The 22,953-nt window shown below is 40.1% G+C and overlaps 1 protein-coding gene across 1 annotated transcript; it reads right to left on the reverse strand.

Moving 5' to 3' along the window:
- Nucleotides 1-1,124: 1,124 nt before the first annotated feature.
- Nucleotides 1,125-10,331, reverse strand: LOC139385860 (LIM/homeobox protein Lhx1-like). The gene is made up of 5 exons (XM_071131132.1): nt 9,957-10,331; nt 7,597-7,820; nt 6,686-6,963; nt 4,516-4,681; nt 1,125-2,973 (listed from the first exon to the last, which is right to left on the reverse strand). The coding sequence occupies exons 1-5, from the start codon at nt 10,124-10,126 to the stop codon at nt 2,594-2,596; spliced, it is 1,218 nt and encodes a 405-aa protein (XP_070987233.1). The 5' UTR covers nt 10,127-10,331; the 3' UTR covers nt 1,125-2,593.
- Between the last annotated feature and the right edge of the window lie 12,622 nt (nt 10,332-22,953).

A 22,953-nucleotide genomic window follows, 5' to 3' on the forward strand; every position in this document is an offset into this window, starting at 1 on the left:
TGGGCCAGTAACTGAAAGGTCACTGGTTCGAATCCCTGAGCCGGTCAAGGTGGAAAAATCTCCATTCAGCAAGGCAGTTAACCCCCAACAACAACTGCTTCCCGTGTGCTGTGGATGTTGATTAAAGCAGCCCCCTGCACCTCTCTGATTCAGAGGGGTTGGGTAAAAATTGGGAAGACGCATTTCAGTTTAATGCATTCAGTTGTGCAACTGACCAGGTATCCCTTCCTATGAGGTAGGATTACTAAAACTGCAAGAGACCCAGATTCATAGTTTCTTCATCATCACAGTTCTTCCATGACCCCAAGAAATTGAATAATTTCCAAGAGGTCAAAACCATTGGCAGGACTGTGGGAAAAGAAATGATTTCAGCATAATTTATCAATGAATTCTGTGGAATTACTGAAGAAGTTCCCGTTGTGTTGGCTGCTGTAACGTTGTCAACCATTTCTATTACTGGGATAACTCAAGGCAGCAGGATTTCCTTGTTATTCGAATCTCTGCAGTAATGCATATATGAATTGTTCTTATAAACAGAGAGAGACACAAAATTGCAAGCACAATGTTCCATGCTCTGCTGTGATACTGGAGAAAATGTCCCTTCTGATTGGTGTGTGACGAGCACCGCCATATATAGCAACACATTGCATGGCATTACTGTTATGGTATGATTACAGTGCTAGTCAGCACGGCATCCAGTTGTTATGTGGTTATTACTGTGTATATGTGTGTGTGTATGCATGTGTGTGTGTGTGTGTGTGTGTGTGTGTGTGTGTGTGTGTGTGTGTGTGTGTGTGTGTGTGTGTGTGTGTGTGGGATGTGGGATTTCCATTCACTGTATGGGATGTGCAAATCAGATCAAACTGCTTGCATTTAGTAAATACTATACTGAATCGTTTATTATCCTAAACCTGTTCAATTGACTTCAGTAAAGAGACACATAAACAGTTCCCTCATACTAAATTGAAAAGAACATATAAGAGAAATAACCCACACGTAAGTTTTATCATTTTTAAATATTAAATATATAAAATGCAGCTAAGGTAAGAGATGATCTGTCCAAAGAAAATGTGTTATCATTCATATTGTATATTTTCTAGTTTTATTAAAAACTCACAATTGTTTTCAACATGTTGTATTTATACAGTGAATGGTCTAATATGCACTGGAGGTCACATAAGCTTAGGTTTATTAGAACAATAACAGACATACCATGAGGGTTTGATATTTAAAGAAAGTAGCAGCCGCTAGCTGCATATTCGACAATTAATTTAATCGTTTGGATTTCCTTTGAAGACACAAAAATAAAACCTGTCTAAGTATGTTATATTAACAACTTTATGAATGTTTTTCAGCAGACTACAAAATGAAGAAGTAAATGACTCCTCAGCATTTTTTAACTCAACACGTTCTGCAGATGATGGTGCAAAGCACTTTTACAGTATTTGTGCTATTTTTTATTTGGTAACTGTCTACTTGTGTGTTTTTTTTATGTTTTTTTGTTTTTGTAAACAACATCTTGTACAAACTAGCACAGTGAACCACAACCCCAGCAAACGTGTTTGTCTTCATACAATATAAATAAAATCAATACAAAAGTTTGGTTAGTTGCTTGGAACATTTTATCTGGATCAAGAGATTCTAAAACATGGTTTGACACTTTTAACTCCTGAATTAAATATATTACGTAAACAGTTGACTGTTCTAGTCCCTTTCAGACCCCCATTAAACGATTTTTAGAAGGTAGACTTCATTTAGCAACATTTCAAGTTCTGTTCAATTTAAATATAACTTTGCCTTTTGTTTTCCTTTTGAAGGCCAACTTCTTCAGATTTGGTGGTTGGATTTTTTAACCAAAAAAAGGAAACTGTCCAGATGGAGCGAAAAAAATGTATTTCCCCTGGCCTTCAGAAATATATTTAGTGTCAAAAAGGTTGTTTAAGTGTCAATATGGCAGAGCCTTGAGAGGCAAAGAGGTCTGAGGAGCTTTTGAATAAATACAAGGGACACGTCTAGTGCCATAAATAGAGTCTGACGCCTTTCAGCCTTCTTCTAATGCCAGCGGCGCAGGTTAGCGTTCAGACCAACCACCCTTCCTTCTTTTTCTGTAAAGCTGTTGAGTCTTTGACAGTAGCTAATGATGTTTTTGTGGATGTGGGACATATTACTTGTTTTCAGAATAGTTGTTTTCCCAGTGGCGTGTGTTTGGAGGGGCGTCGCTGTGCTAGGCCACTGACAGGAGTCAGGAAGGGTCACAGCCATGGAGAGCAGGGGCCTGGGGCAGCCAAGGGCCCACAGGGTCAACAGTCACACTCAGTATTTTATGTGTGACAATCTTTTTATTCGGGTTTAGAGAAAGAAGCAATCGAAACATCAACACAATACCAAGGTAAATGTTTACAACCACATTGTCCACGTTTTGTTTTTCGCCATATTTTTTTTCCCTGCAAAAAATATCATATGGGGAAATGAAATAATTAAATATGATTGACAAAAAATGATTTGACTGGTGTCCCTACCCCTGCCCATACCCATGCCCACTCTCCTGTCCTCCCCTATTGAATCTCTTGATGGTACAGTCTGTTCTTTAGAGCTACCAGACGGTGCCCTCATTCATTTCCGAGGGTGCATGGGACAGGTGGTTGCCGTATCCGCTGCCATTGAGGGATAGTGAGGTAAAGGGTGGGCTGGGGCCGTACACCTCAGAGGAGATGCTGTGCATGGGCCCCGGGATGCCTGGCTCCGGGCTGGGTGAGTCCCCAGGGTGGTGGGACATGATGTCAGAATAGCGCTGCACCTCACTGGAGGGGTGGTGCCCGGGCAGGGGATGGTCCATACCACCTAGAGGGGTGCCTGTGGGGCCTGAGGAGGGCACGAAGGGGAGGTCTATGGGGGTCTGTGCCTGCGACGATGGAGGCCCCTGAGGAAAGAAGTCGTAGTTCCCTCCTGGACCGTAGTACTCGCTCTGATAATCTGCAGATCGACAAAAAAATCAGGGTTAGACTGGGAACAAATTATCTCAGAAATATTCAGGAATTCATTGAATATACATAGCCTGAAGTTGCATCAGGAGAACCCCTCGCCGAGGCACATTAGTCAAAGCATGTTACACTTAAATCAAAACTGCAATTGGGTGGGGAGAACAACGCAGCAGCATAATTAATTAAAATGGGGACCATTTAATCAGAGATTAATCAGAGATCCATTTCTTTATTTCTGCAGAATACTATTAGGCCCACTGTACACCACAAAGGACCAGAGTCCACCATACACTATTGATATCCACAAAACATGATAGGAAAATTGAAATAAGGATGCACACTACAATCAAGAGAATTCTACATTATTACATTCAGAGGACATTGAAATGTTGCTAGTTCAATCCCCAAGGTAAAAAATCTGTGAACTGCCCAAAAACAGTATCCTTTGAAAAGAAGATAAACATATTCAATTGACTTTGTATATTAATCATTTTTCTAAATTCTTCACAATTTAACGTGAGTTTATTTCTCAAATGCAAATACCCTCTCCAAGCATCAACATTCTAAATATTCCTCAAAGAAACGCAAAATGCATGTCACAACCAAATGTTCAAGTACTTCCTAGGGAAAGAGTAGGCCTACAAATGCACCGTTCTTGCATGTGAATGTCATCTTGTCAGGGAAAAAGTAAAGAAAATTCGGTCAGTGAGATAACGCTATGGCTTGGAGCCCTCTCGAACTAACTCATTGACCTAAATTAAATGGATGTATTACTTATTAACAGACCCGTTCCAGACAGGGATCCCAGAGAAGGCCGCGGGGATTTGGTAATGAGCATCTTCCCCTCTTAATACAGTTTGAATGTTGACGTAATATACCTGACATACAGAGAACAATATTAATAGTGTACTAGTGATTATTCATTCATATTTAAGGACTCATTCAGGCATCTTGTATTAATTGTTATTGCGCGCTGTTTGGCTTACATGGACACCATATGAAGATTGATTCTCCATACTACTGTAACTGTTCTTTTCATTGGCACTATTTGATTTATTTTTATTTTCTAGTTTGGACACATGGGTCAGATGATTGGAGTTTATAATTTGAGACAATACTTAAAGAGACACGTTATTTAAACATTGTAATTTAACAAACTCAATTTAGAATCACTTCAGACCTTTTTGTGGTGTTTTGGCACATGTATAATCGTGCGTAATGGTTAATTATCTCCCATTGTAAATCACTTTTTTTAACACGTGAAGATTTGGCACAGCATCCTAACTAATCCATCTCTAGATAATGTCCATCCATACCGAAACATTTAAAAGCACTCCTCTCCGTGCAGGTCATATTCCAATGATGTCTGTTGTGCTCAACTGATAAGCCATGATAGTCATCAAAGGCGTCCTGGGGCAGCGCGACAAACGGAAACAGCACTTGATGGACACGTACAATTATTCGACATTTCAGAAAAACATGTGAAACCAATAAACTCGCTGGGACACGCAAGCCGTGTCATCACTCGTCTTACCTCCGTAGTAAGAGAAAGGACCGTTTGGAATTAATTCCCCGGGTTCCAGCCGGTCCACTAGCGTTCTCATTCTCCTCGGGCTCCGGAAGAACGCGTGCCGTCTCGCGCCCAGGGCGCTCAATTGCTTCATGCGTCGCTCTTTAGACCGCCGGTTCTGAAACCATACCTACGGAGCACACAAGTCAGCATAGAGCAACGTTAATGAAAATTAAATGGATTGGAAGAATTTAAGTGCACATATTACTTCTGGAGAGTTGGAGACAAAGAGAGGCTCACACCAAAGATGGCCGTTTGACCACAAATCTGAATATATTAATTAGGATAAAGCATTGACTACACACATGATGTAAATGTACAGAATCGAAATTGTAAAATAAAAAGTAAAATAAAAACAAACACTACTTCACTACAGATCGAATAACTTTTTCTGTTGAAGTATCATTACAGATTGGTAGCCTATATCAAAAGTAGCCTAACTTTGATATCAGATCTATTCCAACAATATAAGCATTATGTATGGTGTCAGTTTGTTTAGAATTATTACTCCTTTACCGTTTTAATATCATTGCTTTGTTTATAGATCCGTGATCAACATCAAAGCAGCACCTAGGGCTAGGCCACTCATAACCTGGGTGCCTTTTTTGTGCCCGTGCGCGCGCTGCACCTCATGGTCAGGTTCGGTGCGTGGTTACGTGATGGAGTGATGTCTTATGCAAGGACAAGATTACTACTAATTATCGTCACTCCAGACTCACAGATCTAACCTCGGTGTAATGATCTTTTAACCCTCCATTTAACCCGAGTGAAGGGGGCAGCAGCGGGAACCTTTAAAATCTCTAATTAATTTCTTAATAGGAGGGTTGTTACCGATTTATTAACCGGCTCCGCGAGGTTATTATTTCGTAATCTATATATCCACCCTTGAATTCCTTGTGCGAATTATGCTCTTCCCTGACGCTCTTATATATCCAACCTCGGCATTGTATTAATCTCCATAAACCTTATTTTTTTTAAACTTGATATGCCGTTCAATCTTTTGTTAATAGTTTTCTGCGTCTCCGCAGCACTAGCACCATCATGGGAGACTCAGCTGCGTTGATGCGCTTATTTGTGTGCACATACGATTTATTTTTCTAACTTAGGTGACACGATACAGAGAGCAACTAAACTATTTAAAATCAGGGGTTCATCTTCAGTAGCCTCATTTTTAGTAGCTTAATTTTAAACTCTTGAAAATAGGCCACAAATAATGCCACCAGACAAAAAAGCCATCCAGGCCTACTGTTTTTAATTATGTTGAGCAATTTGTCCAAATTAAACATGTCAAATAAATACCACTGGTAATAATAACAACAATAATAATAATAACGACAGCAACAACAACAACAACAACGCTAATATTGATACTAAAACTATTCATAATTATTGAGTTTGTTGTTGTTATTATTATATGTCAACATAAGGCATGCTTATTTCAAATGATTTACCCTATTTCAAATGATTTAGCCTAGACTAGACTGGGGGATAAGGAGGCATTTTTAATTCTCCTGAAACAGATTTATGCGTTTACACTTGACTGAAAATGTTCACAGCATGGCTAAATGTGGTCGCAAAACGTGATTGCACAGCGTTGCCAAGTCTCCCATTGCTCTCACCAGTCTCAGTCCAGTTGGCGTGTTAACCCAGCCTGCACGCCAAGAATCAAAAATACCCATATAAATTACGCTTTCCAAATAAACCTCGATGGCAGCCAATTTTTCGCTCGTTCAATTCAATGTGACCATGCAATTTCTAGGCAACCACATCTTTAAGCGGGAAGGCAGATGAGAAAGGAGCGGAGTGATTGTGATGAAGCCTCACTGTTTGTGGCGAACTGTTGACACCGTGCCCAACATGGAGAAACAATTGCCAACCACGTGCCCCCGCCATTTTTTTGTTGATCAGGCGCTCAGAGAGATACTTTCCATAAAATATAATCTGCTATATCACACGTTTTAATAAGTGCGTAACCCTGAAAGCGCACAAGGTGAGGGTCTCCCAACTGCCCTCCTCTCACAGCCGCCCGTTCCCTCTGCAATATACCGTCCTCATCCACTCTCATTCCAATAAGACATGAGCTGTATCAGGAATTATATTTGCGTCATTATAGTGCATTTGTCGTTGCCATTACCTGAATTACTCTCATGTTCAGCCCCGTCTCCTGCGCGAGCTGCTCCCTGATGTGTCTTGTGGGTTTGGGGGTGGCAGCGAAGGCCGCTTTCAGGGTCTCCAGTTGCTTTGCCTTGATGGTGGTTCGCGGTCCACGTCGTTTACCGCCGAGGTTTTCGCCATCGTTCTCATTACTACCCGTTTCTTTGTCCGACAAATTGGCTATTTCAGTGTCCTTTACATCGTCCTGTAACTGGTCTTGAGAATCTGGTGATAAACTTGGATCGCTACATGCTGTTACTGTAAAAACGAAAAAGGACACGAAAAGCTTAGACACACAGTCCATGTGTAACCCTATAAGTTCAATGAAATGAGGAATGTGAATGATTAATATTGCCCTGTTTGTGTAGGCCTATTTTGCCTTTTTAGACATTTATGTTGGCTTATTGCACTATAGGCCTAATAATAACATATGCAGATTACACTTATTTTTATGAACACTATTTGTCCATCAGTTACTTTTCAGCGACCAATTCATTAAATGTCATAAAATGGGCCTACAATAAAATCAATAGGCTTATGGGTCTACAATAGACATACAACCAAAGGCCGATAATTAACATCAATGCAAATAGAATTTGATATTTCGGCTCAGAAATAGACCTCAAATCCAAATAAATCTCTAGCAATCTTGTGAAAATATAGGCTATGCAATTGCGCAAATCCATTTTTCAGTTTTTACCATAAAATAAAATAATTTAGGCGTCGGGCCTACAATATATGCAAGAGTACGGCCATTTTCTTCAACAAAACATTGAATTGATGCATGATCATTCAACATCAAACGATGGGTGGAACACGTCACATCCATCACAATTTAGTATCCATTCGCCCAAAATTATAAAGCCAATTTGGCCGTATAGGCAGGCCTACCTGAGAGAAGGTTTGTGTCTTTCCCATTGCTATGGGTTAGATAATCTTCTTTGCAGACAAATTTGTTTTCGTCTATGATGTAGAGCTCCTCTCCCGTGGACAGCTGTTTGTTACACATCATGCAGGTGAAGCAGTTGAGATGAAACACTTTGCTCCTTGCCCTCCGGACCAAGTCGTTCGGCGAGATGCCCTGAGAACAGCCCGCGCACTTTGTCCCGAACCTCCTGCGAGGGTACACAGGAATAATGCATGATTATTAAAATGTGTTTAGGCACAAAACCAAACAATATATGTTAATATACAACGATTGCATATTGAGAGTGTGAATAAATACATATTTTTTTAAATAGAGGTCAGAGCTTGGTCAACACTGTTAAGAAAAGGTGTTATCTAGAGCCTAAAAAGGTTATTCGGTTGTCCCTATAGGATAACCCTTTGAATAACACTTTTTGGTTCCATGTAGAACCGTTTCGGTTGCAGGCTATGTTCAAAATATACAGGTTAAGACAAGATGATTCTAATACCTCATAACTCTTTGCAATTCACCGGACAAGCGTTGCTATTTAGAAACGGCGCTACTAGTTATCAATGGAGCTGGTCACATTCATTTGTTTATTTCAGGACACTTCCGTATGGAATTACTTCGTTGTCTTAACCTTCCCTTCTTCAATCTAGGTTACAGGTTGAACCGTTTTGGGTTCAATGTAGAACCCTTTCCACAAACGGTTCTACATGGAACCCAAAAGAGTTCCACCTGGAGCCACAAAGGGTTTTACCTGGAACCAGAAAGGGTTCTCCTGTGGGACAGCCGAAGAATCATTTTGGAACCCTTTTTTCTAAGTGTATGAATAGGCCTGCTGGCTCCCAATTACAATGTTTCACGATGAGAATGATTCCATAATAGCCATATGTGGTCCTGTTCTTTATTATTATGGTTGACTGTAATAGGCCGTGTCCTTATTTTATATTTCTGCATTCATTGTCAACGGAAAACTTGTCTTACGTTTCCCAATCCAAAATGACCAGTTCCATTATAAATATATTTTTGTGTAAATAAGATAATTGCCTAGATTTGCATTTTAAGCCTATTAAGACCTATTTGGATAAAAAAAAATATATTGTGTTGTCCATTCCGCAATTTAGCTGATCATTATGACCAAAGAATACATCATGTAATTGCACAAAACAACAAGCCTAAATGTTGAACACGATTAGGCAATAATGTTCCGTAGGGTTTTGGGAAAATAAAGACTTATACACCATAATATAGATTGCAATATACAAGTTATTACCTTAATGTGTAATGATCCTATGTTTGTTGATTGTAACATAAACTAATGTGTATTGAGATGGTGTACACTGACTGCAAGTCTGTGATTGCATTGTCTGCTTGTTTGATCTTTTAAAAAAGGTTTATTATTTAAATCCACGTATCACGTCCTTCTCACCGGAACCGTGCAAACACAGGAGCCTGGGCAGATAGTTTTGCCACTGGGCCGATAGTTTTGCCACTGGGCAGATAGTTTTGCCACTGGGCCGAGACACACTTCCTCCACACTATTCTGATGAAGTATTGATTCTAGCCGCTCCTCTTCACCTCTATGCCGTTATAAACAACGTGTGATTTCTTTCATACCCCATACAGAGGACGAGTACACACGCGTTTAATGTTGCTGTCCCCTTTTTAGCATAAGAATACAAATTAACATGCCTTTAATTACTGGCTGTCCTAATCAAAACTTCCGAAGCACCACCTCCAAATCCACCTTCACACCTAGCACTTATTAGAAATTCTGGAGGAATTATTTATCTATTTGAACGATATTATACTTTTTTTAAACTGATATTTAGAGTGGTTCATGTAATTATAAATGCTATATATAATACATTTAATGAAAATATTTAATCTTGAGTATGCCTATCATTTTGTATAAGCAAATGATAATGGTAAATGTTTTGATAGAAAAAGGCAGAAAAGTATTGTCTTAACAGTTGTCTAAAGTACAATTTGAAGGAATGAGGTGTAATTATCGTATGTCATTTATTTTAAAATTAGCTATAGGCTCTACTTTTGAGTTTATTAGTTCAGTAGTTAGAAATTCACATCTGTGTTGTTTTTGTTACACTAAACAAATAACTGTGTTTATAAATTATATGTTATATATATATATATTTGTATTTGAAATATATCCTTATGAGTCTTTTTGGGGAAAATTGTGCATTTGACTGGGAACATTAGGATAGTATTGTTTACTAAACAGAAACATGGCAAATGTTAATCCAAGACTGTACATCTGAAATAAGAATTCCTGTAGTAAAGGACGAATGAAAGGGAGCAAGCTCCCACCGGTCAAGCTTACCTAAAGAAGTCGTTTTTGCAGTATAGTTTCCCCTCTCGAGAAAAGCATTTCTCTGTTAAATTGCATTTACACTCGCAGCACTGTACGCACTTGACGTGCCACGCTCTGTCCAGAACATTGAGGAGAAACCTGTCCAGTATAGGCCTCTCGCACCCGGCACAGTGGACCATCGTCTTTGGAATTGCACCCACTCTGCAACCGTGGTCTGTTCAGTCTCCTGAGGTTGTGGTCGTCTCACTCACACTCTGACTTGAGCAGAAAACAAATCAACAACACACACGGATCATTGGATGTTTTGTTTTTGGAGTATTTGGTTCCTTATTCGCTCGGAGGTCCTGGATCAATGTATTCACATAAACAGTCGATGGGTAGCCTGGTCGCCTCTTCTTCGCTCCTCTGAAGTGGTCAGCATGGAGGTTTATAGGATCCAAGTACAGGATGGAGACCGTTAGCCAGGATGTAATTCGGGATGGCGACCGTTAGCCAGGATGCAATTCGGGATGGCGACCGTTAGCCAGGATGCGTCCTCCCGGGCGAGGTAGTGCCAAAGCCTTTGACGCCTCGAAAATCAGTCCTTTGGATCCTCTTCTTTACACCCAACACACATCGGCTTAAATGAAGCCAACCAAATGGCAAAAATGATCAAGCCACCTCTGAAGATTGGTTATACTGCGAGCACCATAGCCTATCAGCAAGCATCCGTGGTCGTCAAAGTGAAGCATTGGCCGAAAAAGCTATGTGTGCCAGTCACTGCTGAAGACGCACATCTAACAAAATGGGTTTGGGGCAATACTGTCACACAACAAGACGCGCGTGCCTATAAATAATTCAAGGTTCTTTGACATGACCGCTTATCCACTGTTGAGCACCCGATAAGAATCGAAACAATTAACCACCAAAATATTTCAAGGAAAAGTGGGTTTCCTCCTGCTCTGTTGGCTAGCTGTCCCCTCGAGCTCTCTTTTGGTAAATTATGCTAGTGATGGTAGGATGCGTGTGACACCTCCGTGTACAGTCTCTAGTACTCTGCATGTTCCTGAAAGCACACGAGCCAGCCTTATTCACAGGCTAGTGACGTCAGGCAGTGGAGAAGCCAATCAGCAGCGCGCCATGCAAGTAACCATTAGCAATCCCTTCAAAGCCAAGCCGGTGCATTCTGTACTATTTATGGGGAACTAAAGAAACCAATTGTCAAATATTCCCAGAAATGGTTATATGTTAGTGAATGTATGTGGGCGGAAAGACGACGACCGTTGAGGTAAAAACAGCACAATCATCCGCTTATCAATTGTCTGCGGCGAGGGAATGGACATGAAGAATCATTTGATAAGGTAGATATGGGCATCTTAACGTTCTCTCCGGATCCTGCATGGATCCTCCCCGTGGGCGAGAGAGAGCTGGTCTTCGTTTTAAAAACAGTAGCATGTCAATCTTATATTGATATAACAAAATGGGATGGAATGCATGCTTTTGTTGCTTTTTTCTTTCTTTTTAGTGGAAAAATCTAATTTTGACTACATTTTTGAATATAGTATATAGGCTACAGAAGTGACTTGACTTTTGCCATACAATAGGTTATTCAATTATCAATGACGAGATAATTCATAGGTCTGATTTCAGACTTAAATTGACAGAATGTTTTTTATTAGAATGGACAGCCTCTCCAATGTGCCAAGACGAATGTGGTGGTTCAGAATTAAAACGTTTTAGATAATAGTTTAGAGACACATTCGCAATTATGTTTAAATTACCTATGGGAAATTAAATTGTCATGGGCTAGAAATCAGTATTTACCCAAAACAGGAATTATGTTTCACAATTCGAAATAATCCGAGGTATAGCCTATGTCCTGGTGGCTGTTATAACTTTTTTCATCATATGCTTTTACTTGAAATGTTTTTCTTGACAGCTGCTCATAGCCTTCTTCTTACCTTTTATGCATGTTATCATTTATTTGCCATGATCATAATTGAATCACTATTTCAATCCACGTTGCCCACCAATACATCTCAGCAGTGCTGTACTCTCTTTGATCTTTTGTGGAGCATGGGTGATGTGAAAGACGAAGAGGCTCAACAGTTTAGAGGTTGCTAGATCATTGTGACAGTTGCTGATTGCTTCAACACCTTAGGATGTTTAATTAAGGCCTTTCAATCCACTTACCAGAAGATGAGCAGAAAACTATACCTCTAGAAGCTTGCAGACTCCAAAGTAGTTGGGGCTATGCATTATGTAGACATATTGAAAACATTATGCATTATGTAGACCTAATAAAGATAAATATTCATGTGTTTTACAGGACCAAAACAATTTTTTTTAGGAATGTCTAAATGTTCTTACTATTGATGAGTTTTTAGTTAGGTTCATGGTGACTTCATATATTCAGCCATCACATTTCTTAGTTTTGCAATTGTTTTTAAATCATCCTTCATAGACCTGTCTTTAAAGCTCGATGGAAGTTGAATCCTCTTTGAATCTTTTGAATTCTTGCTTTCACAAATTAACATCTGTAAAATGATAGCTTAATAAATATAGTATTAATAGTAAAGAAGTTGTAATAGTTTTATTTGTGAAGTGTTGACACTAAATGCTTTGTGACTGATTGGATACTTTCAGACATTGGGAGGGAAAGTGATGCCATTCGCAATTGTCATGGGGTGACACCACAACAGGGAGCCATCATCCTAAAGGCCTCCTCTCTCACTCTCTCCTAACCTATGAGATTACATTTCTTCATGACACCTAATCTTACATCATCACTATCTCACTTCTCTCACTCTCACACGCACTCACACGCGGTCACACGCTCGTCGCACGCACACACATAAACACACACACATAAACACACACACACACACACACACACACACACACACACACACACACACAAACACACACACACACACACATAAACACACACACACACACACACACACACACACACACTTTTGGGCAGCGGCAGATTTTTTGTGCAAACATTACAGTCTGAAATCTGGAATCAATAGCACGCTTCCTCGTGCATATGGGCTACTTCTCTTGTAAAATGGAGGTGCGGGCAGGACAGGGCCGCGACCGGCCCCATACTATAAAAACACGGTGACAGCTGCCTCAGAGCGTCTGGGGAGCGCCTATTTTGACTGCGGCACCCTTTCAATGACATGTGTTGTCCCCGGGGAAGAATAACAGATAAGAGACAAACACACAACATCCTCGAACCCTGGCATCTCTCTCTCTCACACACACACAACATCCCCGCAACCTGGTATCTCCCCTTCTCTCTCTCTCTCTCTACGTGTGACTATGAGAGATTTTAATTCATATGCTAAGCATCTGGTTACATTTCCATCAATAACTCACTGAGAGAGAGCTATGCTCAATCATGAGGCATCAAAGCCAAAGGAACTTAATAATACTAAGAAATGCTATAGATGGAAGGAAAGTAGTGTGGAAGTCTACCAAAAAAATAACAAGGCAACAACTAATTCCATCCCTTCTAGACAATTTCCTGGACAAAATGTTTCACTCTAATAGTGAACGTGTAAACTTAGTAGAAAACCTAAACAGTATATTTGACCTCTCAGCTTCCCTACCAAATCTAAAGATTTTAAACAGACAACCTAAGAAAATTAACAACAATGACAAAGGGTTTGATGAAGAATGCAAAAACCTAAGAAAGAAATTGAGAAACCTATCCAACCAATAACATAAGAGACCATGGAAACCTGAGCACATGCCTTCACTATGGTGAATCACTAAAACATTACAGAAATACGCTATGGGAAAAAAGGAACAGCAGATCAGAAATCAGCTTAATGTAATTGAAGAATCCATAGAATCTAACCACTTCTGGGAAAATTGGAAAACTCAACAACAACAAAGACAACAACACAACGAGCTATCTATCCAAATGGAGATGTATGGATAAACCACTTCTACAATCTTTTTGTCTCTATAACAAAGAACAAACAGCAAAAAACATATACATGGTCAAATACAAATCTTAGAATAAACTATTAAAGACTACCAGAACACACTGGATTCTCCAATTACATTGACTAAACTTCAGGACAAAATACAAACCCTCCAACCCAAAAAGGCCTGGGGAGATGATAGTATCCTAAATGAAATGATAAAATAAACAGATCACAAATTCCCATTGGCCATACTTAAACTCTTTACCACCATCCTCACCTCTGGGATGTTCCCCAATATATGTAACAAAGGACTGATCACCCCAATTTGGGGCGGCAGGTAGCCTAGTGGTTAGAGCATTGAGCCAGTAACCGAAAGGTTGCTAGATCAAATCCTTGAGTTGATAAGGTAAAAATCTGTCATTCGGACCCTGTAAAAGGCAGTTAACCCACTGTTCCTAGGCCGTCATTGTAAATAAGAAATTGTTGACTTGCCTAGTTAAATAAAGGTTAAATAAAAAAAATACACAAAAGTGGAGACAAATTTGACCCCAATAATTACAGTGGGATATTTGTCAACCACAACCTTGGGAAAATCCTCTGCATTAACAGCAGACTTGTACATTATTGCATGGCAGACCATGTATTCACCCTGCACACCCTAATTGATAAACAAACAAAACAAAAGCAAAGTCTTCTCATTCTCAACTCCATTTGGCATGAGGGCCTGCATTTCTTTCCACAGGGACTGGGGGTGAGACAGGGATGCAGCTTAAGCCCCACCCTATTCAACATATATATCAATTAATTGGCAAGGGCACTAGAACAGTCTGCAGCACCCGGCCTCACCCTACTAGAATCTGAAGTCAGATGTGTACTGTTTGCTGATGATCTGGTGCTTCTGTCCTCAACCAAGGAGGGCCTACACCAGCACCTAGAGCTTCTACACAGATTCTGTCAGACCTGGGCCCTGACAGTACATCTCAGTAAGACAAAAATAATGGTATTCCAAAAAAGTCCCAGTTGCCAGGACCACAAATACAAATTCCATCTAGACACCATTGCCCTAGAGCACACAAAAAAAATGAAACATACCTCAGCCTAAACATCAGCGCCACAGGTAACTTCCACAAAGCTGTGAACGATCTGAGAGACAAGGAAAGAAGGGCCATCAAAAGGAACATACCAATTAGGATCTGGCTAAAAATACTTGAATCAGTTATAGAACCCATTGCCCTTTATGGTTGTGAAGTCTGGGGTCCACTCATCAACCAAGAATTCACAAAATGGGACAAACACCAAATTGAGACTCTACATGCAGAATTCTGAAACATATCCTCAGTGTACAATGTAGAACACCAAATAATGCATGCAGAGCAGAATTGGGCCGATGCCCGCTAATTATCAAATTCCAGAAAAGAGACGTTAAGTTCTACAACCACCTAAAAGTAAGCTATTCTCAAACCTTCCATAACAAGCCATCACCTAGAGAGAGATTAACCTGGTCCTGGGGCTCTGTTCAGAAACACAAACAGACCCTACAGAGCCGCAGGACAGAAACACAATTAGACACAACCAAATTATGAGAAAACTAAAATAGAATTACTTTGGAAAGACTTTACAACACATTGGAAATACATTTTTTTTTTAAACAGAGCATACTAGAATGCTATTTGGCCCAAACAGAGAGTACACAGTGGCATATTACCTGACCACTGTGACTGACCCCAAATTAAGGAAATATTTTACTATGTACAGAATCAGTGAGCATAGCCTTGCTATTGAGAAAGACTGCCGAAGGCAGACCTGGCACTCAAGAGAATACAGGATGTGTGCTCACTGCACACAAAATGAGGTGGAAACTGAGCTGCACTTCCTAACCTCCTGCCAAATGTATGACCATATTTCCCTCAGATTACACAAACCCACCAAGAATTTGGGGGCTTCGATGACCCAGCGGAAACACTTCAGACCATATAGTTTGGTCAACTCTTTCACATAAATAATAAATATATAGATGTTTATAGTCATCCTCATATAACTTGATCTTATAGTCTCAATTTGGGATTTGAAGTAATTGGATGAAATTCGATTTTTTGTTACCCATAAATATAGACAAATACATATGTACCTGTACAGTCATAGAACGATTCCCTGAGCCAACTAAGTGAAAAATATGTGATGTGCCCTTGAGCAAGGCACTTCATATATATATATAACTAGGCAAGTCCAGTTAAGATCAAATTCTTATTTACAATGAAGGCCTAGGAATAGTGGGTTAACTGCCTTGTTCAGGGGCAGAACGACATATTTTTACCTTGTCAACTCAGGGATTCGATATAGCAACCGTAGCAAAGCTCTAACCACTTGGCTACCTGCCGCCCCTAGGTTACTTAACCCTAATTGCTCCTTCCTGTATGTCGCTCTAGATAAGAGCGTTTGCTAAATGACTAAAATGTTAAATGTAAAATGAGCGAGAGAGAGAGAATGGGTTCGAAAATTGTCTGAAGAAGACTTTTGACAGTTAGGCGATGAAACTTAACTCAGCCACAAATGACAGCTTGGAATGTTCAGACTTTTCAGGGGAGCATAAAAGGGAGAGGCTATTATGTGAGATATCTAGCCTTACAAAAATGATTTTATAGTCTATACCACAAGCTCTGACTGAGGGATATAAAGTCTTCTTACACTTAAACTTGGATACTAACATATGGGAAGTACATACATACTAAATAGCTGTAAATAAATTACATGTTATTTTCAGCACCAGTAAAATCTGACTTGTCACACAGGGACTAATCTTTCCTGATTTAGAAGAATAACCCATTCAGTACAGCATAACCCACAGAATGAGATTAATTCATGAATAAAAACTAAATCAGACATATATGAATATCTCAGGACCCCTCGAGGCAATGACGCGATTAAATGCAAAAGGATTACTGCTGTAATACGTATAGGAGTGATGTTTTTCACCCAGTCAACGCATTTTCGTTTCGTATCCAGAAAGGGTAAATTCGAATTGTATTTAACCAAAGAAAAAGTATGGGCCTAACCATGTGCTACAATTGGCACAATTGAAGATGTCCTAGTTTCTCCAAAAATCTAAGATAGGCACCACAAAACAATACGAAGGCAGGCCTCTATATAATTTAATATCTGCCTCTACAGTATATGTCCTCACTTTATGTCCATACTCAGCGACAGACTGCTCCAAGGGGAGCTTGGTTTTACTACTGCTTTTTTGCAGTACATGCAGGGAGCAACGTTGGGGCAAGGCTAGAGGGAGCCATCGATTGAAAAACGCACAACACAAAACCAAACTAAACCGGGGAAAAAACCGGGCACTAAACCGGGCACCGAGCATGAACTAAATCTCATTGCACATTCTCCTCCAGTCAAAAGATGAGACCTGCTCTGTTGAGTAGGATATGTCAGATTGGCAACTAACTTTTTTCGAAGCATCTGTTTTTGACTGTGTTGAATGCATAGCCTATTGTCAGCGGTGGTAAGGCCTAGATATACAAATATTTTTCATGTGACAGGTGTAAGCTATTCTTATTTTGAGCACTTTTGTCTGTATTTATATTCTATTCTATTACATTCATACTCGTCATACAATCAGACAATCCCCTAATACAATGTAATGTAACGTAATGTAGCCAACATTGGCTTCTATAGGCCCTGGCCCTGTGTAATTTCCTAAACCTAAATAGAGCCCACTTTAAAATAATTCTTAACTTGTTTTCTAAAATAAATTATACATTAATATTCTAAATAGCGCCACTCATCCTAGATGCAGATAATAACGCAATTTCGTCGAAGATAATGATTAGCCTACTTTCAGGTTTAATAAAAATATTTTTCTGAAATGTATTTTTTTATTATCAACAAACACATTATTTTATTTTAGGCTATTTACTAGGCCTACATATTCGAAATACGCCTATACATTTAACAAAATAAGTTGTATTTTTGTGTGCTGCTGATACGTGACCGGGCAAGTGGGAGTTGAAAGTGGCAGTGGACTCTGATCGCTAGGCGTGCAGACACGCCGTGACTCCGGTAATAAAGTGAGAAATATTACCTCTGACTTGAGCTTTGATCAGCTGAGCGCACCGAGGACCGCCGAGAGCACTGTCGGAGGGGGGAGAGAGGAGCCGTGGGCGGGCAGGCTTTCCCTATAGCCCCCACCGCTCCACAGCCCTGTTTGGGTACAATCACCATCCAGTTGGGATTTCCGATAGGCACGTCCCATTCATAAATCCATATTGAGCTCATAGAAATGAATGTGTTGTTGTTTTTGCTCTCATGTAATTCGTTTGGATTACAATTGAAGAGTATATAAAGATGAGGCCTCTTTCTCAGACCTCAGCCTTCCTGATCAAATATGAAAAAGGGATATAGGTTATATGAAATAATTTAACAGTAGGCCTACGATTACAAAACTTTAGACTTCTAAAATGGTGGGACAACCTAATTGCAGATTAAAATGTTGGTAACAAAAGAAAACTAAAATGCTCGTTTTAGTAGTACCTAAGTCTGTAACTGGACTACTATCAGAATTATTCCTTATGTTGCATGAGAAGAAAACACTGATGACAAATGCAGTATTTATCATGAATGTGTTATTCATTCCTATTAAATCTTGAATGACTGGTTATTATTGTTAGATTCCCATTCACTTTAAACGAAATACATGAATAAAACCGACATTTTGGAAATGTTTTGAATTATTATAATACATGCATACAAATAAAAAAAATCCTGTTGCTGTCATGAGAAAAATAATTAACACAAAGTGAAACATCTGACAATGCTAGCATAGTTTAACAAAGTCCATGTTTATTATTTTTAATTGCATACCTTAACAAAATAAATAAACCATATGCTCTCTTTTGCCATTAAGAGTTCATATATTTCCTCACAAAATATTATTTCTCACACACTAAAAATAATAAATGGTATTGGAAGATCGCAAGATAATTACTTCAGACAAGGTAGCCTTTATCATGTTTTTTTGTGCACGTGCGTCACGGAGTTAAGGGTAAGGGGCAGGGCGGCATCATTCTAATAGGTTCACCATCAAGCATGTTGTATTCATAAAACGTATTTATTTTCACCGCGTGGACAAGGAGGCAGGCGAGAGAGTGTGCTGTCACTCACCACATCTCAAACAGAGCGCGGGCCACCGTGCGCGTACACGACCTGAGGAGAGGGCCTGCCGCTCAGCTGCAGCCAACAGCGTGACAAAACTGATTAGAAAAGTATAGAAACAAAGCCTGAGTAGAATCACAGCACAGCAATATCATACACCACAGACCAAATACCCCCCACCCCCAAAGAAAAATAAAGAAAGGGAGAACAAACTAAAATAATAGGCTATGGCTCAACGGTCCATTGTTAGAAATCGAAATGTTGAATTGTTAATCAAAACAATAAATTGTCAACTGTAAACAGGCCACACATAGACTAGATAGCCTACCTAGGCCTACTCCAAAGATCCGTTGATTTTCCCTTGGATTTGTTGGAATCGGCACAAACATATGCCAATGATGACCTCGCAGAATATTGACCCCAAACTCTACATAAACATTTTCCTGACTTTCCAACTCCATCGCAGAGAGAGAAATTCGATGGAACTTATAGATCTGCTCTGACCGTCCCATAACCGGAACAGCTGCTGCTGCTCTCCCCAACCCGATAATCAACACGCTGACACGACAACTGTGCTGCTTCCATGGAACTGGTCTGTTCTCAGCGTGAAATAGGCCTAAATGCAACTTTCTATACGGAGGAAGGATGGGGCGAATCCTCCAGTCATCATCTTCCAGCCTCTTCCAATAATGCAGAATGCAATTCAATTGTTCCAAAACCATTCTCATATCTCATGAGTAATTTAAAGAGAGATACTGACGTGGGATCTATGTAGGCCTATTATGGACCATATTTAAGTAATCTCTCTTACTCATTGAATAACCTCACAATACTTGTGATATCCCACTGACCTTTATTCGAGTATAGGCAATACATGCAACACTAGGGGGCGAATTCAATCTGGATAAAGATATAGGCCCACCCCACACCAGCTCTGATGTAGTATTATAGGCCCATGCACTTGTAGTTGGAGTATTACTGAATCCCAAAAGTTCTGAAGTGACAGAAACAATGTAAAGCACAATTCATCAAATTATTCATCTTCCTTCCTTCCTTCCTTCCTTCCTTCCTTCCTTCCTTCCTTCCTTCCTTCTTCTCATATATAACAAATATATTTCAAACATATAGGCCTAGGCCTACTCTAGTATACTCTCAACTGAAATTTAAATCAGAGGGAATTTACGTTATAGAAATTACATTATTATGAATCCCTTATGAAATGTTTAGAGAAAGGGTCTTTGGGAACAGTTGGTCTAGTTTAGATGAATGATTCTCAATGCATTCTCCAATACGGGTGAAAGGGCTAGGATCACTAATGATTCTAATATAATGTGTGGTGATAACCACTCCCTTTGAGATATTATCGCGCAGTGGGCAATGCTCTGGGGACGGCCTGCAAGGCTGAAAAGCGGCAGATAGCTTCTGCACGGGAGCGGATTTCTGCGTTAAAACCCCGCAAGCCTGGCCGGCTCTGATATCAAGTGCCCCGGGTTGAATTAAAATGGGCTACAGGGACGGTAGGATGTAAGATTTATTTTTCGACTTATTTTTTCTCTCTCGTTTTTTTTGTTGTTAAATTAGAAAATGTGCACACATGGTAGATGATAATGTTTGATATATAAAATGCAAAAAAAGTTTGAAGAGTTTAACAAATAATGCTTAAAGTTAAAAGTAGAATGGAGTTTAAACGTTCTCCAATGTAGGCCTACATTTGTTTTATGTAAAAAGACAGAAAAATATATATTACATAATGTACAGCCAATGATTCTTAAAAAATCTCAAACATTCTTTATCTCTGAGTTTAACAACAGGGATCTGAAGCAGGTCTCAATTTGAGCAATTGGTAGTGTTTGAACAAAACGAATGAGAGTTGTTGTTCTGCCAGGGAACATGAACACTAAAAGCGGTGATATCATGAGAGGTATAGACATCTAAAGACACATACATATAGCCTAGATGTATACCTCAAAAACATGGTTTGAGCATAAAGTAATTTGTGCATGAAACTACACAATCGAAGACAATGCTCATTAGATCAAATAGGCCTATGGAGAGGAAAGTAAGGGAAGATGATTTCGAATGACTGATTATCTCAATAATTTCGATTCAAGACTTTTACAAATCCGATTTTTACCGAGGAAACGCTGCATAATTATCGAAATGCACTGATCAATAAGAACGCCGTCCCCGTCCGTACAAACTTCTGTGGATGAATGCAGAGGATAGAAGAGGGGAGAGGAGAGAGAGAGAAGAGATTGAGGGGGGAGGTAGAGAATCTTGCTGGACCGCAGGAGACGCAAAATGGGCAATACCGCTCCATTCATCTTCATTGCCTTTTGTGTGCACAAAAAGCAACCCGTGTGCATAAGGTAAAGCCCGCATCAAAGCCGTGGCTTTATTTTATATCCTACAGATCAGGATGGAGACAAAGCTTTATTTTCGCCAGGAGAGAGATATTTTACCTCTGCCTTACGGTTTTATGTTAGAGAGGTGTCAGCCGAAGGAAATGGATGGCTAATGCATAGGCAAAACGCCTCGCCTCGACATGCTGCACGTCAGCGGCTGTTCGCAGGGGGAGAGCCGGGGATTTAAGGCCGGTGGGACCCGAGCCAGGCATGGGATTGAGCGCTGGCTGGGCATATAATGTATTCGGTCCCGTCACACACACACGCACGCGCTCATACTCACATGAACACCAGGACGCACGCCCTTTTACGCACAAGCACACGCCCACACGCACATTTACGCGCACATGCACGCACGCAAGCACACACACACACACACACACACACACACACACACACACACACACACACACACACACACACACACACACACACACACACACACACACACACACACACACACACACACACACACACGATATCGACCTCACACTTTTCTAGGAGCATTAGCCATTAAAATCTGACTCACTGTTCCTTGTATGCATACATTCAGATTTCTCCTTTATTAGGTGGAAGAGAAAGAGTTAACGAGATTTACAATGCTGCTCAAAAACAGAGCTTCTCTGTCATATTTCCCTCCATGATAAATATAAATCTAAAGAAGTAATTGGAATTTACTGCATACCTGAATAACTGCATATAAATAAGCACCCATTTCATTGGTGGGTTCACTGACACTGTTTGGCCATATAAAACCGGTGCATACATTATAATACACAGCAAATAATCTTATTTGGCACAAGCCTTGCGACATGCATGGGATTCCGTCCAAATTATGGAGTATTCAAACCAATGTTTTCAATTTATTAAACCTATATGGGCAACATTTCATTTTAATGGGACAATTTATTTCTGGGAAGGGATTATCAGCGCTGAAACTACACCAGTCTGTACATTTTCAGCATTAGAATAGTAGGCTACAACCTTGTTTATATCAGAGGACTGGCGCGTCAGGGGCTGGGTGTTACCTAGCTCCCAAACACAGGCAGACACAGGCAGACACAGGCAAACAGACAGAGGCGTCAAACATTGACTTTGGCAATGACTTCCACAGACACATTTCTAAATTCTAAACACCTTTCCTTGTCTCCATGTGCTTACCGAATTTCGTAAAAGGAGGACACAAATCCGCCAAATGGGATTGCAGTCATGCACGGGTCTATCCAGGCCTGGCGCACGGGAGATGTAAAGTGGGCGTTGGAAGCCCTATATATGCTACTATTTAGTTACACTCACTGTCATATCCCTTTCAGATAGTTTCCTTGCAGGAATAGACACTGTTCTCCATGTTGGTAGCACTATGTGTCAAATGAATATATATGTGGGACTCCTTACTGCCATTATTCATTGACTTGAGGATCTCTACCCCCCCCCCCCCCCCCCCCCCCCCCCCCCCTCCCATCCCCTGCTCAACTGCTAGAGCTGAGACTGTGGGTGGGAGCACAAATTGTTTCTCCTCTATGA

Source organism: Oncorhynchus clarkii, chromosome 27 (genome assembly GCF_045791955.1).
Source record: "Oncorhynchus clarkii lewisi isolate Uvic-CL-2024 chromosome 27, UVic_Ocla_1.0, whole genome shotgun sequence".
Taxonomy (NCBI): Eukaryota; Metazoa; Chordata; class Actinopteri; order Salmoniformes; family Salmonidae; genus Oncorhynchus; species Oncorhynchus clarkii.

Coding starts and splice junctions, on each gene's coding strand:
- LOC139385860 (XM_071131132.1), bottom strand. CDS start 10,126: ATGGTCCACTGTGCCGGGTGCGAGAGGCCTATACTGGACAGGTTTCTC. Junction 6,964..7,596: donor AGACACAAACCTTCTCTCAG/GTAGGCCTGCCT, acceptor TCGTTTTTACAG/TAACAGCATGTAGCGATCCA. Junction 4,682..6,685: donor TGAACATGAGAGTAATTCAG/GTAATGGCAACG, acceptor TGTGCTCCGTAG/GTATGGTTTCAGAACCGGCG.